This window comes from Sebastes umbrosus, chromosome 8 (genome assembly GCF_015220745.1).
Source record: "Sebastes umbrosus isolate fSebUmb1 chromosome 8, fSebUmb1.pri, whole genome shotgun sequence".
In the NCBI taxonomy this organism is placed as follows: domain Eukaryota; kingdom Metazoa; phylum Chordata; class Actinopteri; order Perciformes; family Sebastidae; genus Sebastes; species Sebastes umbrosus.
This window is the reverse complement of record NC_051276.1, coordinates 31459365-31474761: the sequence shown is the minus strand read 5'-3', so window position 1 is coordinate 31474761 and position 15397 is coordinate 31459365. Positions and strand designations below refer to the sequence as shown.

The window sequence follows — 15397 nt, the reverse complement described above, 5'->3', positions numbered from 1 at the left end:
AATTTGTATTGAAGATATCTCACAGATAAATTAAGCAGAGATATATTATGTCTCTGACTTTTTTCAGAATGTGATGAGTTAATAACATTTTAAGTTCCTTGTTTCGTTCATGTGACTGCAGTTTTTCTGTTGTAAGAGCAGAAAGTGAACTTCCTAGAGAGAAGTAGCTTATGTTTTCTGAATTGAGATGACAGAATAGAGGATGAGAAGATTCCAGAAACTAAACATATGTGACATTTGACTGCAGACCAGAGGAGTGACCTACACGTAGTTCAACTATTGCGTCACTTCTGGACACGCTGCGGTATAGTCGATTAAACACACAGCCATGTCTTTGTTAGCGGTCCATCAACCAAGAGGGAAGTCCCTGCTTTCAGCCATACCTGTATGCATGATGCACATGTCAGGAATAGTTCATTTGACCCAGCTTCTCCCAGTTTTATTACATTCTGTTAAACAAGGACACCTGCTTGGCTTTTGAAAAAAAAACATATCTTTCACCTTATATCACCACGCTGACTGCTTGCACATATTCCTCCTCCCTGCTCCTGTCTTTTCTCCCCTCTCAGTCCTCATGTTGCCCTCGGCGTGTTCATTCCTTTTCACAAGTCTTACTTAGGGGTGTAAGAAAATATTGAAAAGAATGAATAATCGCTATACTTTTTGTGATACTGTATCGGTTCTCAAAAACTATACATTTTTAATTAATAGTTGACATGCAAAGATTATTTCAGTCAATACTTTATTTTATTTGCAAAGATATGAACCCTTTCAGTGTATGTGCACTCTAAAAGTAGTGCTATGATGTTGGATTTTACAGGGACTCTGATAAATGCAAATGCAGATCTCACTGTTCTGATTGCATAAAAAGTCAACTTTATTTACTCAGATTTTATGCACATGGCAGTGTGTTTATATACTATGACAGTTTTCTCTAAAATTAGATTAAAAAATTTTAATATATCGCCATACTGTAAGTATGGCGATATATATTGAATCGTAATCCCTGTATCATGATACGTATCGTATTGCCAGATTCTTGCCAATACAGAGCCCTAGTCTTGATCCGGTACCTCGAACCTCGTCTTGATTCAGTACCTGGAACCTGTTGAACTCTCTGGTCCACCATCGCTTTTGTTTTTATGCTCTCAAGCATACATATTGCAATGTGATCCGCTTCAAGTAGAGATTCACCTGCTTTAACCCTGAGGATTATATCAGTCCTGTCTCTCAATCATCATTAAGATAACAATCTCTCTGATTTGTGTTTAAATTAAAGTCAGACCAAGTTGGCATGAGGTGTTATTTTTCTTTCATAGAAGAGTGTCAGTTCAGTGAGGTTAACTCGGTCTCTCTTTCCATTTATGTAATGAACCATTTCCATCATGTCGTGGCAGATTCTGAGCGTCTCACTATTGAGCTGCCGCTCCGACCAAATCACCTCATTCAGACAGAAACCCAGATAGACGCAGATACTTGCTGTTAGTTTTGACACCAACTCAATATCCTTGACTGATCCCTCCCCTGGAAATGGTGTGGAAACAATCTTTTTTTCTTTATGTCTTACAAAACATTCAGTGGGAGGCTCAGAGAAACTTTTGATTGTAAAAAAAGAAAGAAAGTGAACACCTTGTGGAAAAATCCCTCTGCTTTTGTGGATATTTTTAGTTTTATTATGGCATTTGTTCTCATTAGGATTAGCATTGCAAACATAGTTGAAATGATGCAATGCATTATTTTTAACAAAATTACTGACAGATGTTTCTCTGCTTTGAGGTGGGATCAGGCGTCAGGCGTCTTGTTTGCCTTCAGGCTTTGATTAGGTACTTTCCCCAATGTCCAAGTAAGGAACACATATATGTCCGAAAGCCAACGTCAACAGACCAGACTGTCCTGTACGTCATACAGATAATTTTCAGTACTGATGGGCTTCACTTATCCAAGATATTTGTTTGTTCTCTTTTTGGTATCACAGCTCTGCTCATTCATAGCAGGTTTGTTTGGTCACTACCTGCAAATACTGGTACCTGCAGCTCCACCACATGCAGTAGACGAAGCGGTTAAAGGGGTATTTCACTGATTTAGTATTGCACTTCCATAAAAGAGGGGGACTTGCAAGAGACTGATTTAAAAAAATGAATTGTCAAAGTTGTTCAAAAGAGCTTTAGATATAATGACTTTTAGTCCCTAACACAGTATGGCTCAAGCTCTAAAAATGCTGGATCCTACACTTCCCATAATGCAACTAAATAGAATCTGACATTAGCCATTAGAAATTAGAGTTCAACATACCCAGGGTATCTTCTCGGTATCTGGCTTAACTAACCCCAACAACCGTGATCCCGCTAAGCGGTCCTACGACGCTGGATATCAACTCGGTTAATCAACCCAGGGTTTCTCAATCTGGCTATGAGCGCGTTCACATGAAAGGGGAGGTGTTTGTAGCAGGTGACCAATCATAAACATGGACAAGTCTACTGTCAGCAGAGCGGCACATTTTACAAAGGAAGAGCAAACTATAGCCTAATATTAGACAAATAAAATGCGAAGAAGTTAAACACATAATCCAGACTAAAAGTAACACATTTGCAGGAAGGACAGCTGGCAAAAGAAAAAATAGCATACGGTGGGGACATTTTCTGTTCAGCGTAGCCTCCAGAAAACTGTAGTCTTTCTCTCCATCTCTTACTCAGTTGTTCCTCGCTCTCTGACCCAAACAAAGACACAGCAGAGTCTGGTCTTGGCTTCAACATGAGTGGCATTCCTGTCACACCAACAGCCTTCGCTTGCTCTTAGGAAAAGCTGAGCTGAGGTGACACAGACAGTGTCTTTCTATTCACGGAGCAAGTTGGTTTGCCTGCTAGAGGACAAGAATGGACAATCCTATTTTTATTTTGAGTATGTACTATAAGTTTATTTGCATATTTAGCATTTCAATCTGATCACAAGTGGTCAAACAAGAGCCAAATCTTGGGAGAAATATAGTGAGGAGGATAGAAAGAAGAGATGCAGAGAGAGATAGGAGGCGGTGGGTTGATAAGTCATGGTGCCAAGTGAGGTCGATGGAAAAAAAACAAACACCCAAATGCTTTTCCAGGAAAGGTGAAGTGTACGTGCAGTATGTGTGTGTCTTCACACAATATTCTGCCTGTGTGAGCAGCTGCCACCTGCAGACATTTATGTAATTCGAGATGATTCAATCTGGATTGCTTTTCTATCAAAATGATCGTCTTTTTCATCTTATTTTATTAACTGCATTTCCTTTCTCATAATGTTTTGTTTGCTGACACATGACACATGATCCATCGACTTTATTTTCATAATTAAAAATTAAAGTCCCTCTTTATTTTCCTTTAGCTTGTACACACATTGGAAATGAGTGTCTGTACAAGAGAACGTGATTACACATCCCAGTAGCTTTATGGCTACTGGAAAACATAAATTAATTAAATAATTATTAATGTTTGGACAAAGATTAAAAAAATGGCTCAATCCCAGTTTGATCTTTGTCATTTCATCAGTTCTTTTGACAAAGATTCAATTGGGTTTGAAGTTGGTGTGCAAGCGAAACTAACTCTAGTTTTGTTATGAAAGTTCACTTCCTCTTTTTTAAGAAAATAAAAGTCCTCCATCCCATTTTTGGTTTAATCACACCTTTCTATTTCTGTCCTTGGCATTTCCACTAACCATGACGTCATTAGAGTTTGTTCATTCAGTTTTATCTCTGATCAGATCTTCTGATATCCGTCTGCTGTCGTGAATGTGTGTTAATGGTGCTGGATGGTCTGAGTTAAAGAGGAAGAAAATAGGGGAAGGAGGGAAATCTGTTGCAGCAATAACTGATCTTACTACCCCATCCTGTGTTTGATTGACTTTAGATTACCAAACAAACAGACGACCCGGGGGATTCTCACACTCCACATAATAATAATAGCTAGCAAAATTAGCATGATTTATGTATCCCACAATGATGACTTTTTTTCCCCCATAATAATTTATTAAGAGGAACTTCCGGTATACAGAAACATACAAATAGGGCACAAAAGTAAATGATTGTCCCTCCATATTTAGGTATTTTTTTCCCCAAAGCCCCCTCCCACCCAACCACCACCCACTTAACTGAAATGCTGTCACCCAGTGGCTCTACGCAGAAAATCACCTTACTTAAATTTTAACACTCCTTTTGTTGTACATTTATGTTGCTGTATATTTATATGTCATTTTTAAACGGTTCCTTTTCTTGTCTTTAGGTTGCCTTTGTTCCAGGCCAGCGCTTTCGCCTTCCTCGCACCAGCCAGAGCCATCCTGTCACTGGACAAATGGAAGTGTAACACCACAGGTAATTCCTCTCTCTTCTTCTCTCTCTCTTGACTCATTCCATAGAGACGCTCACGTCTCATATAACGCTGCAGGTCTTTGTTTACGTTGATCTTAACTCCAAGTGCTGTTGACATCAAAGCCTACAAAGATGACCGAGAGTTAAAGCCCCCCTCCAGACAGTTTGACTTTTATACGTTTATGGGACCACAAATGAGACAAGAATTAGCGCAACACACCGACTCTCTCTCACTCGCTCTCTTCTTCACTGCCGTCTGGCTGCTGCTGGACCGACACCGCACCGGGCTGCACTGTAATTCGTTTATTTCTCTAACAGGACTTTTCTCGTTTTCTTTTGGGCTGAAAATTGTGCGCTCCCCGCCGTCGGACCTGTTAGAGTCCCGCAAACCTCCGTTATCGGTTGCTTTCCGTTTCCATACCGTAAAGAAGAGAGTGAGTGAGAGAGACAGTCAGTGTGTTGTGCTAATCCTGCCGGTGAGATTTTGTGTAATCCACTGCGTTGATTTCACCCATTCACCACACACATAAATGCCATTATGAAAATAAACACACTACACTAAGGTGGAGGAAACTAAAAAATAAAATGAAAACCCTCAGTTAGCTAATGCAACAAGTTGGGCTAGCTAACTACACCTAACTAGCTAACTAACTAGAAAGACAAACTGACAGTTAAACAGATTTATCGGTTTGATGCCGCTCAGACGCAAACGAGCATGAGTGCGCCTGTGTTATCTTGGAGGATGACCTTTGACCTGCAGCTTCTACTATAGTCATACATCATATTCCCGTTTTTACCAACAACTTTCTTTTTTTTTTTAACTTTGAGCACAAAATTAAGTTATATATCAGCCTGGCTGATCAACTTAGTCTGGAAATGACTCAAATAAATATTAAATATCATAGAAAAGCCAAAATACACTGGAAGGGGCTTTAAGTGTTCCCAGATGGGATTTGCCGATTTATATCTTCATGCTCTAAATTAATAACCAGAGTTATGATTCGCATAGTGATCTAATTAAGTTGTCTCATTTTCTAACCTCCTTTCTAATCTTCCCGTCTTTTTCCATGACCAGAGGTTCCACTATTCAACAGCACAGAGCTCCTCAACACGGAGCACATCTGGCACCCCAGGATACGAGAGGTGAGGCAGAAAAAGACAAATGAAAGACCTGAGGTGGATCGTAGAGGAGAAAAAACAAGAGAAAGCTAAACTGGATAGTTGTGATTAGATTGTTCTAAAAGGCAGATTGTTTTATAAGTGAAGGAAACTGAATCTCCAAAGTAAATATTTGCTTAAGATATTAATCTCCTTGTGTAACTTCAACACAACTAAAGCCAGATCATGTTGATGTTGTTTTAAGCTGATGTTTAAACAGGATCATTTCTTTTCTTCGGATCCCTGTCTGTACATGTCCGCGGGGTTTGGTTTTCCGTGACAGAAGCTGTTAATTTGCATTAACCTTTTCCGTTTGCGTAAGCCAGTTGAGTAATTGTTTTTTATGTGACGCGTGAATGAGCCTAAACTCAATCGGACCGAATCAAATTGTTGAATGGGGCATGGATGGGCTGAGGGCAGGAGGATAAATGTGCATGTGATGGAAAGTGACCGAAGAGAACACTGAGAGGGATAAAGATGGGACTAACAGGATTATTATTCTGTAACCACATCTCCTCCAACAATGATTCATTCATTTGATTTCACATTATTTGGCTAAAGATGAGAAAAATGTTGATTCATCAGAGGTGCTGATTAATTAGTGCAGAGCAAACGTACAATGTGATTAATCAGTGGTGAGCTGAGTCAGAGAGATTTCTTCTTATGATCAAATACGAGACGATGGTTCTAATAATCGCCTCATTCATAAAATATGTGGACTTCGCTGTGTGATTTAGTGCTCATATTGTCTGAAGCCTAAAATATTATATTTCATAAAATGTAATAATTTCTTTTGACGTCAGTGTGTTAATTTAGATTTTTAATTTCAGTTGCTTCAGTCAACGTCATCTTGTGTCCCTCTGAGTCTGAACGCATTAATCATACTCTGTTGCGGACCAAAACAACTGGTCCGAGACCAGTAGTACTCGCTCTCACAACCCAACCGGTTCGAGGCAGATGGCCTCCCACCCAGAGCCTGGTTCTGCCCGAGGTTTCTATCTGTTAAAGGGGAGTTTTTTTCTTGTCACTGTCGCAGAAGAATAGGAAAGAGTACGGTCTAGACCTGCTCTATATGAAATGCGTCTTGAGATAACTTCTGTTGTGATTTGACACTATATAAAAATAATTGAAATGAATATGATTACGGCGAACCAATTCAGCAAACCAAAACGCAGGCTGCCTGTGTGGGCATTTGTTGAGATGGATGCAGGTAAACGACAGGTTAACATGAGTGGAAGAGGACTGACCTGGACTTCTGCAGAAGTCCAACGTTTGATTGACATCTTGGCCAAAGAGAACGTACAGAATATGCTGAACAAAGTCCACAAAAATAGTGACATAGGAGATAAAGTTAAGGAAACGGGATTCATGTACACAGTAGATCAGTGCCGAGTCCAAGTGAAAAAACTTCAACAGCAATATTTCATAGTCTGTAATACCCTGCATAGAAGTGGCAGCTCACGAGACAAAAAAAGATAAATTTGCTCCTTGGTACACGCCCCTCAGAAAATTATTTTTTAATTTGTGCATTGTGAAACTGACAAAATAGAAAATAACAGCGAGCACGTCTCCAAATCTTGAACAGTATCAGGTGCCAGGTAGTAGTAAGAACAGAAGAAACAAATCACCGGCGTCAACGCTGATGACAGCTTACGGCTTATAGCTGAAACACGTTTGTTTGTTTGCCCAGAATAAACTAAAAAAGACACTATCTGTGCCAGTGATTTGTTTCCACTGTGAAACTGAACCAGACTAAATACAAAACAAACCAAAAGCATCAATTTCACTCTGATTCCCACTAGCTAAACTGACTACAAACTGGTTTGTGAAGGCGCCCTCAGCGTGTAGTTCCAAGATCTGATTCATAATTTCAAAAAAAAAAAATCTTTGTTTCATTAACTCTTTTTTTTCTGTCTCTACAATTTCTCTGTTCCGTCAGATCCAAGGCGCGATCATCGTGTCGTCCCTGGTCGAGGTGTGTATCGGAGCGCTGGGTCTGCCCGGGCTCCTGCTGAAGTACATCGGACCTCTGACCATCACCCCCACCGTGGCGCTCATCGGCCTGTCTGGTTTCCAGGCCGCGGGGGAGAGGGCTGGAAAACACTGGGGCATTGCTATGCTGTAAGTTTTAATGCACATTCAGGTGTCAACAACAAACATCTGTACAGTGACACTCGACCTGAAATCCACTTCTCTGTTGTCCCTTTGTGTGTTTGATACGTTCTGATGATTCTGATGGTATTTTGGGGGAAAGAATTGGGAATATACTGATCATACAGATGCACAGCTGTAGTGGATAATGCTGCAGGAGTGATGTGACAGGTTTCTATATGTATTTCTTTACTGTCACCATTGGAAACCACTACAACTGACTGAAACTCAAACTATAACCATTATTCTCTGTTCATATGGAAACTGATATCTTTTATTACAACCACGAGTATCATCATAAGCTTTTGTGCAAAGAAAGATGAGTATTTGCGTGGTAGCTTGTAGCTCATTCACTTAACTGATTTACAGCGAGATAAACTTTATAGATCTCCAGCTAAAGATAGAGCAGATAAAAAGACATCTAGGAAAAGAAAGAACTTCTTTATATTCAAGTATTGAATGTACTGGATCATGTTAAGACTGTAAAGATACAGAGGACTGACTCATGGGGGAAGATCCACTTCAAAGCTGTGATGCTCATGTGGTGTGACATCAGTTCCTGCTGTGTCACGACTGTTTACACTGTAGCCGGAGGCCTCCTCCTCTCGCTCCACGGGGACGGAGGATATGTGCCTGTAATTGCCACTGATTTGCTTTTTCTCAGGCAGTTAGGATAATTGATTGGCTTTGAAGCCTCTGGGGTCCGGGTCGGACGTAGACGGAAGGAAATGGAACATGTTGGTACAGGATTAGTTCTCCCACAGGAGAATATACAGTATAGGAAATAATGAGACACTGATCCACCAAACTGAGGAAGCTTGTTTCTGTCTGCAGGACCATCTTCTTGGTGCTGCTCTTCTCTCAGTATGCCAGAAACGTTCACTTCCCTCTGCCGGTCTACAAAGCCAAGAAAGGCTGGACTACCTACAGGCTGCAGGTCTTCAAAATGTTTCCTGTAAGTAAACAATTTCTCATAAAAGTACATACATAACTCAGCCGTTTGCCTTTTGCAAACTGTTACTGGTCTCCACTTTTATTCCTTTTTCTTAGTAAGTAATCGTCTCTTTCAATGAATTAACCTTGGTTTCTTTACAACTGCCCCCTGCCTCCACCACAAACTGTGTTCCCATCAAGTCAGGAATTATTCAGCAGAGCTAATCTCATTCTCCCTGGGAGGTTAAGAGGTTTTCCCTGTGCATGCTGCTGTGTAGCGTGTAAATCAGTCCTTTCCTGCCCTCTGCTGGTGATATATTGAATAACATAAACGCTCTTAAATTCACATCAAAGTTACCCATCAATTGGATTTATACCCGGCTTCCCATTGCTGTTTTATTGGGTCACTCTTAATTGTAAACATGTCCGTGGACATAGCCCTCTAAGCTGGCAGCACGGTGCAACACTTTTATACATTTTAAGTACTTCTCATTATTACATACTACATTCCTGTTTACACCTCTGTGGACACATATTACTTCTCATCATGCGTATACATACTACATCCTGTTTACATTCAGTTTTCCCATCTGAAATACTGTCTTCAACAGAATTACCAATTTACGTTTCTATTTTCTATTTACTTATATTTATATTTATTTTAACTGCACTATTTTATGCTTTAGATTATCATTTTGCTTTTACATTTACTTGTGTGATTTTCTCTTTCATATATACTGTATATACTGATTTTATGAGCATTGTTGAAGGAACCTGAGAACAAAGATTTTTCATTGCCAATAACCGGAACAGGAATTGACAAATAATGAACCTTGAACCTTGAAACCAGTTTCTAACATTGTTTATTTTCTCTGGGAGCTAAAATGTGTTGAATGAAGAATAATAATTAAACTTTAAGATTCTTTTTTTTTTTTCAGTAATCTGTCTGTATTTCCAAGTGAAACAAAATATGTGTGCAGGGTATAGTTATGAGAGGTATATAAAGCTGATATCTTACATTTGATTTGATCAGAACTGGGCATGGTTTAGTGAATATAGCACGTGATACTGAGCTGTAGATGACCGTTAACCTCCACGCACACCTCCCTCACCTTTGTTGTTAGATCAAGAGGTGAAATATGAGGGAGAAATAAAGAAGTTTGACCTAAACCACGCTCTCTTTTGAAAAAGTAAACAAAGTTTTTGCCGACTGGGATTTAAACACACCTCCTATTATTTTAGCAACTACAATTTCACATTTTATTTGAATACATTTATTTCAAGACGAGTCATCAAAAGTATTTTATCATTTTACAGAAGGAGAAAAGAGATTTTTATATGAAAATACTCCTTTTTTGGGGGGGGTATATTTGGCATATATCAAGACGTAATGGACAGAAAGATGCAGGATTAGAACTGGTAAAGTGCCTTTTTTTATTTCACTTAATCTTTGATGTGAATGTCTGATAAATGTTTTCTTCTCCTCCAGATCATCATGGCCATCCTGGTGTCATGGCTGCTGTGTTTCATTTTCACTGTGACCAACGTTTTCCCGCCAGAGGTAGACAAGTACGGCTACTACGCCCGCACAGACGCACGTCAAGGAATCCTCGCAGCCGCGCCATGGTTTAAGATACCTTATCCCTGTAAGTGTGTTTGTGAGGAGGAGGAATAATAATCTCAGTGATATGACAGTTTAGATTAGATAAGGTTTGTTATCGTTCTTGTAATTGCACACTGTACGTACCAGTATAACACACTGCAGTTAACTATCTAATCAGATCAAAAGTCCATGAAGATATAAATATAAAACAAAGTTGTTTTTGTACGAAGAGGTGTAGCAGTGATACACACAAAATAAACAAAACATTACACATAATGTACAGCACAGATGAACAAAGCTGTGATATGTAGAATAATGTAACTATATGTGCAGTACAGTACGGACAGAAACCAATAAATAGTATATGCAGTGAAGTGGTTATGTTACTTACAGTATAATGTATAAATAGTTCAGGGAAAGGCAGATAATATAAGTGTAAATCACACTAAAAATCCTTTAGAAATTGAAGGTCTTATTGATAAATAATACATTCCCAGAATTTTTAGAAAGATATGTTCTGTTTAAATGCAGCCGTTCCTCATCTCTGACCCGCTCTGTGTTTTTACCTCAACAGTCCAGTGGGGTTTCCCTACTGTAACAGCAGCAGGTGTGATCGGCATGATGAGCGCGGTGGTGGCCAGCATCATCGAGTCGATTGGAGATTACTACGCCTGCGCACGTCTCTCTTGTGCTCCTCCACCTCCCATCCACGCCATCAATAGGTAACTCTTCTTGTTTCTGTTTTTCTTCATTCTCTCTATGATTTCAGTTAGTTTGTGAATTTTTACTGTCTGGAAGATGCTTTAATTGGGTTGTTTTTTCCGCCGTCTCTACAGGGGGATATTCGTGGAGGGTATTTCCTGTGTGCTGGATGGTCTTTTTGGGACAGGAAATGGCTCCACCTCCTCCAGTCCAAATATAGGCGTCCTGGGAATCACAAAGGTAACACACCTGCACTTATTTCATTTTATCTCCTCATCCTGCCTGCGTTTTACAGTTAGATAGACTTTGTGTAAGCCTCTTAGTGTCCTTCTCTCTCCGCACACTCACATTTAGTTATTGTATTTCATTTACCGTGACGGTTTAATTGTGTAAATAATTAAACAGGAGCTGAGACGATAAGTTGCGTCATTTATTAGTCAATCGGTAGAAACTTAATTGGCAACTATTTTGGTAATCCTTTAATCGTTTGAGTCACTTTTCAAGTGCAAAAATACCAAACGTTTGCTGGTACCAGGCAGGATCTATTAGCAGAAATGGAATTTAATATTAATAACTATGTTTTCATTAGTGTATAATCATCTGAATCTAAGAATCATCGTGTTTTCGTTAGCTTAGAATGAGTCCTTCATATCTACATAGGGAGCGGGTCCTCTTCATGGAGTCCACCATGTTGCTCAAACCAAACACCGGCTCTATAGAGAGCCTTTTATGTTTTTACATTACGTGAAGGCCACCATAGTTCTCCGACACGCTTGTGAAACTACGGTAACGTGAGCCGCAGAGTGTTAAACCGTGGTACCGCCAGCCGCTGTCTGACTTCTGTTGCTCCTAAAGTAGTGTTATTATAGTAAGGATGGCCTCTGAGGAAGGTGAATGGCGTTACCACGATTTTACACTCGGTGGCTCACGTTACTGCAGTCTTGGAAAGGGAGGCGTGAGCGGAGGGGTACTAGATGCCGCCAAATCCTACATACTGTCCCTTTTAAATGTGAGGATTTTCATCTTTTCACTGTTTTATATTATTTTAAATTTAATATATTCGGATTTGAGGCTCTTGGTTCGACAAAATTTGCAATTTGAAGAAGTCACCTCAGGCTCCTGGAAATTATAATGGACATTTTTCACAATTTCCTGACATTTAAAGATTGAATAATAAGCAAATTAATTGATAATGACAAATATCGTTAGTTGCAGCTCTTAACTAAAATTCACATGCTTTCTCAAATTGATCCTTACAAATGTAGCCTCTCTGACATGAGCAGGAAACATCTGTCTCTCTCTATAGATAATCATATTCAATATGTGCAGTCAGCTGTTGAGTTAGACTACTGTATATTATGTACTATTTAACTATAAATGTGTAGCATCCTCAAAACAATTAGCATGTGCTATAAAATAGATGGTATGAATCAAATATATGTAGCTCGCCCTGACTGGCTTCCCCTTAGCTCCCTCTAATCTCTGATTGGTCCTCCAGGTGGGCAGCAGACGTGTGATTCAGTATGGCGCCGCCATGATGGTGCTGCTGGGGCTCATTGGTAAATTCAGCGCCCTGTTTGCCTCTCTGCCCGACCCTGTCCTGGGAGCTCTGTTCTGCACCCTGTTCGGTATGATCACGGCGGTGGGACTCTCCAACCTGCAGTTTGTGGACCTCAACTCCTCCAGGAACCTCTTCGTTCTCGGTTTCTCCATCTTCTTCGGTCTGATGCTGCCGAGCTACCTCAAACAGAACCCGCTGGTCTCTGGTGAGTGGAGGGCAGAGATCCCCCACATGTATACTAACTAGGGCTGGGCGATAATCAGCTGAAATCAACATTAAGATTGTCACATTTACCTCGGTAACGATTAATGGAGATTTTGCAGAAATTAGTTATGACTCTGAGTAACTTATTCAGTCGTTAAGCTGGGTAATTAGTCGTTGGCAACCTGTCTGAGGGAGTTAATTTACTGAACATACTAACGTGACTGAAGTGAGGTCGGTTAGAGATTCACAATGTCAATTTATATTGTTTCTGGAATTGAAACTAAGACCTAAAGTCACTTACTAAGCCCATGTCTCTTTATCTTTCTCAGGCATAGTTGGGGTTGACCAAGTGTTGAACGTGCTCCTCACCACCGCCATGTTTGTCGGAGGCTCTGTCGCCTTCATTTTGGACAATACTATCCCTGGTAAGGTGTTTTATCTTCTTTTTTTCACATGTGTCAAACTGATGATGTTAAAAATGAATGTACTTTGTGCTATAAAGTTTATGGCTGGATGATCTTGATGATGTAATGGTAGCTTAAGGAACACAAAACATTTTTAAGGAAGAAAATCATAAAAATGTGGCTGTGACTGACAAGCAGGTACCGGTATACCTATGAGGGCAGAACATGCTGGAGCGGTTTTTATCCATACTTGCCAACCCTCCAGATTTTCCCAGGAGACTCCTGTTTTTCATCGCTCTCTCCCGGTTTCCTCTCGGGGTCCCGTATTTCTCCCGATTTATGACAACCACTTTTTTTTTGACACACCTTTTTCCTTTTCGTTATCTCAACCCATTTCTGGCACTGTACGGTGTGTAAAAGCCCTGACAAAAATACAGCTACATCAAATGTCGTTTCCTGGAGGAAGAGAGCTGCTCACCGCTGGGTGCAGCACACATTGTCAGTGCACGTTGCACCCAAAGTTGGGCTTTGCTTGATGCAGCAAAAAGCCACCATGGCTTGGCATAATCCATTGGAAATAACGGGTTTCAGAGCTCAGTGGTGCCGTTGTCATGTTGTGTCTGAAAGGACCTTCAGTGAGTGAGAGAAGGAGAGACAAATGGAGAGAACTAAGAGAAAGAAATACTCAAGAAGGGGCAGAAAATTCATGAATTAAAATTGATGATGCCAGAGATTCACTCACGTTCACACCAGAGCGGCCAATTAATCTGTATTCTGTCCTGAGAATTAAAAGTAAATGTATGTAAAAGTATTTAACATAGAACTGCTGTTGCGGTGTATGTTATAGTTATAATTATTTTGCCATTTTTATTCTTTAAAAGTCACCAGAATGCACGAAACCACGACGGAGTATTAGGGCCACATTGAGGGGAAGAAAAAATCGTAATATTACGAGAATAAAGTCATAACTTTACGAGAAAAAAAGTTGTAATATTACGAGAATAAAGTCATAACTTAATGGAAAAAAAAGTAATTTCCTCCTCCACAAAAGAGCCAAGTTCCCCCAGGTCCGTGTGGTTCTTTCTTCGGAATAAACGCAGTTTCTTGAACAATCTTTTCAAGGTCCTGATACTGATGATAATGTGGTGCTGATGTGCCAAAAGATTTTGTAATAAAACTTTATTCTTGTATTGTTATGACTTCATTCGCGTGAAGTTATGACTTTATTCTCGAAATCTCAGATTTATTTTTTTTCCTCAATGTGGCCCTAATACTCCGTTGTAGGAAACAAAGTCTCCGAAACTGAAGTTTTTCTGGAGAGGACCCCCAGACTCTCCGCTTTGGTTTCTAAATCCTCCCTATTTATGAGCTGTCAAGGTTGGCTCAAGTATGTCTAAGTCTTCCGTTTCTCCTCAGGTACCCCTGAAGAGCGAGGCATCAGGAAGCTGAAACGTGGCATTGGTCAAAATACTGCAGAGCTGGAAGGGATGAGATCTTATGATCTGCCGTTTGGAATGGACTTTATCCGCAGACACCCCGTCTTCAAGTACTTCCCCATCAGCCCCACCTTCCAGGGCTACCAGTGGGGGAGGCTACGGGAAGCCTGCAGGAGAAGGAAAGGACAGGGGGATACGGTGAAGGGGGGAGGACTGGGAGGGGAGGGAGGCCCGGCATCCGGGGAGAGTGGGGTATAGCCAACGGGCCGGGGCTGCAAAATTGTAAATTGTGGCTTAATTTGGGGAGCAAGGGACGGTACACTAAGATAAAAGGATGGGAGAGTGGAGGACAGAAGCGGTGCAGGATTCGGGATTGTGTGGAAGAAAATGTGATGCACCAACCCCCCCACACCCTCCCACACCGTCAGTATGTGTTTTCTTTAGCTCGTGTTAGTCTTTTCCCACTTCCCACTATGCTATTTTAAGCATGCTATAGCAAGTCACAGCATGCTATAAAAGATGTCACCACGCGGAGGTTAGTTGGTGTGTGTGCATGTGCGTATGCAGCACGACAATAACGGGTTTGTGCATTCACTTATATGCACTTTAATCCAGAAAGAGACATGCTGAATGTTTGATGATAACTGTCCCTGTTTTATAAAACATATTCTAGATTTGATTATGCCAATTGAGGATTATGCAAAATTTCTGTCGTGGATCATTTGCCTCTATAAATTCGTTATGCAACCACATTAGAGACACACACATACGCGTGCTCACACACCAACAGCCCCACTGAAAACTAGCTTGAGCGCTACAATGCACGTCGGGGTCATGTGGATTGATGGAAGAGGTTCGTCAGGTGCCCTTAGCCATGCAAAGTGATTGTGAATTTTTTTATTTTTGCAC

The 15397-nt window shown here is 40.5% G+C and overlaps 1 protein-coding gene across 5 annotated transcripts in view; it reads left to right on the top strand.

The window, feature by feature from the left end:
- The window catches only part of slc23a2 (solute carrier family 23 member 2), a 42728-nt gene extending 27552 nt beyond the window's left edge, over window positions 1-15176 (top strand). For all 5 annotated transcript variants that reach the window (XM_037778300.1, XM_037778299.1, XM_037778302.1 and 2 more), the window contains 10 exons: window positions 4251-4339; window positions 5412-5479; window positions 7434-7615; window positions 8480-8600; window positions 10068-10224; window positions 10756-10903; window positions 11018-11123; window positions 12382-12649; window positions 12978-13073; window positions 14469-15176. In XM_037778300.1, the coding sequence (XP_037634228.1) occupies window positions 4251-4339; window positions 5412-5479; window positions 7434-7615; window positions 8480-8600; window positions 10068-10224; window positions 10756-10903; window positions 11018-11123; window positions 12382-12649; window positions 12978-13073; window positions 14469-14746 (1513 nt within the window). In that variant the 3' untranslated portion in view covers window positions 14747-15176. The remainder of the gene's footprint in view (window positions 1-4250; window positions 4340-5411; window positions 5480-7433; window positions 7616-8479; window positions 8601-10067; window positions 10225-10755; window positions 10904-11017; window positions 11124-12381; window positions 12650-12977; window positions 13074-14468) is intronic.
- Window positions 15177-15397: the final 221 nt, after the last annotated feature.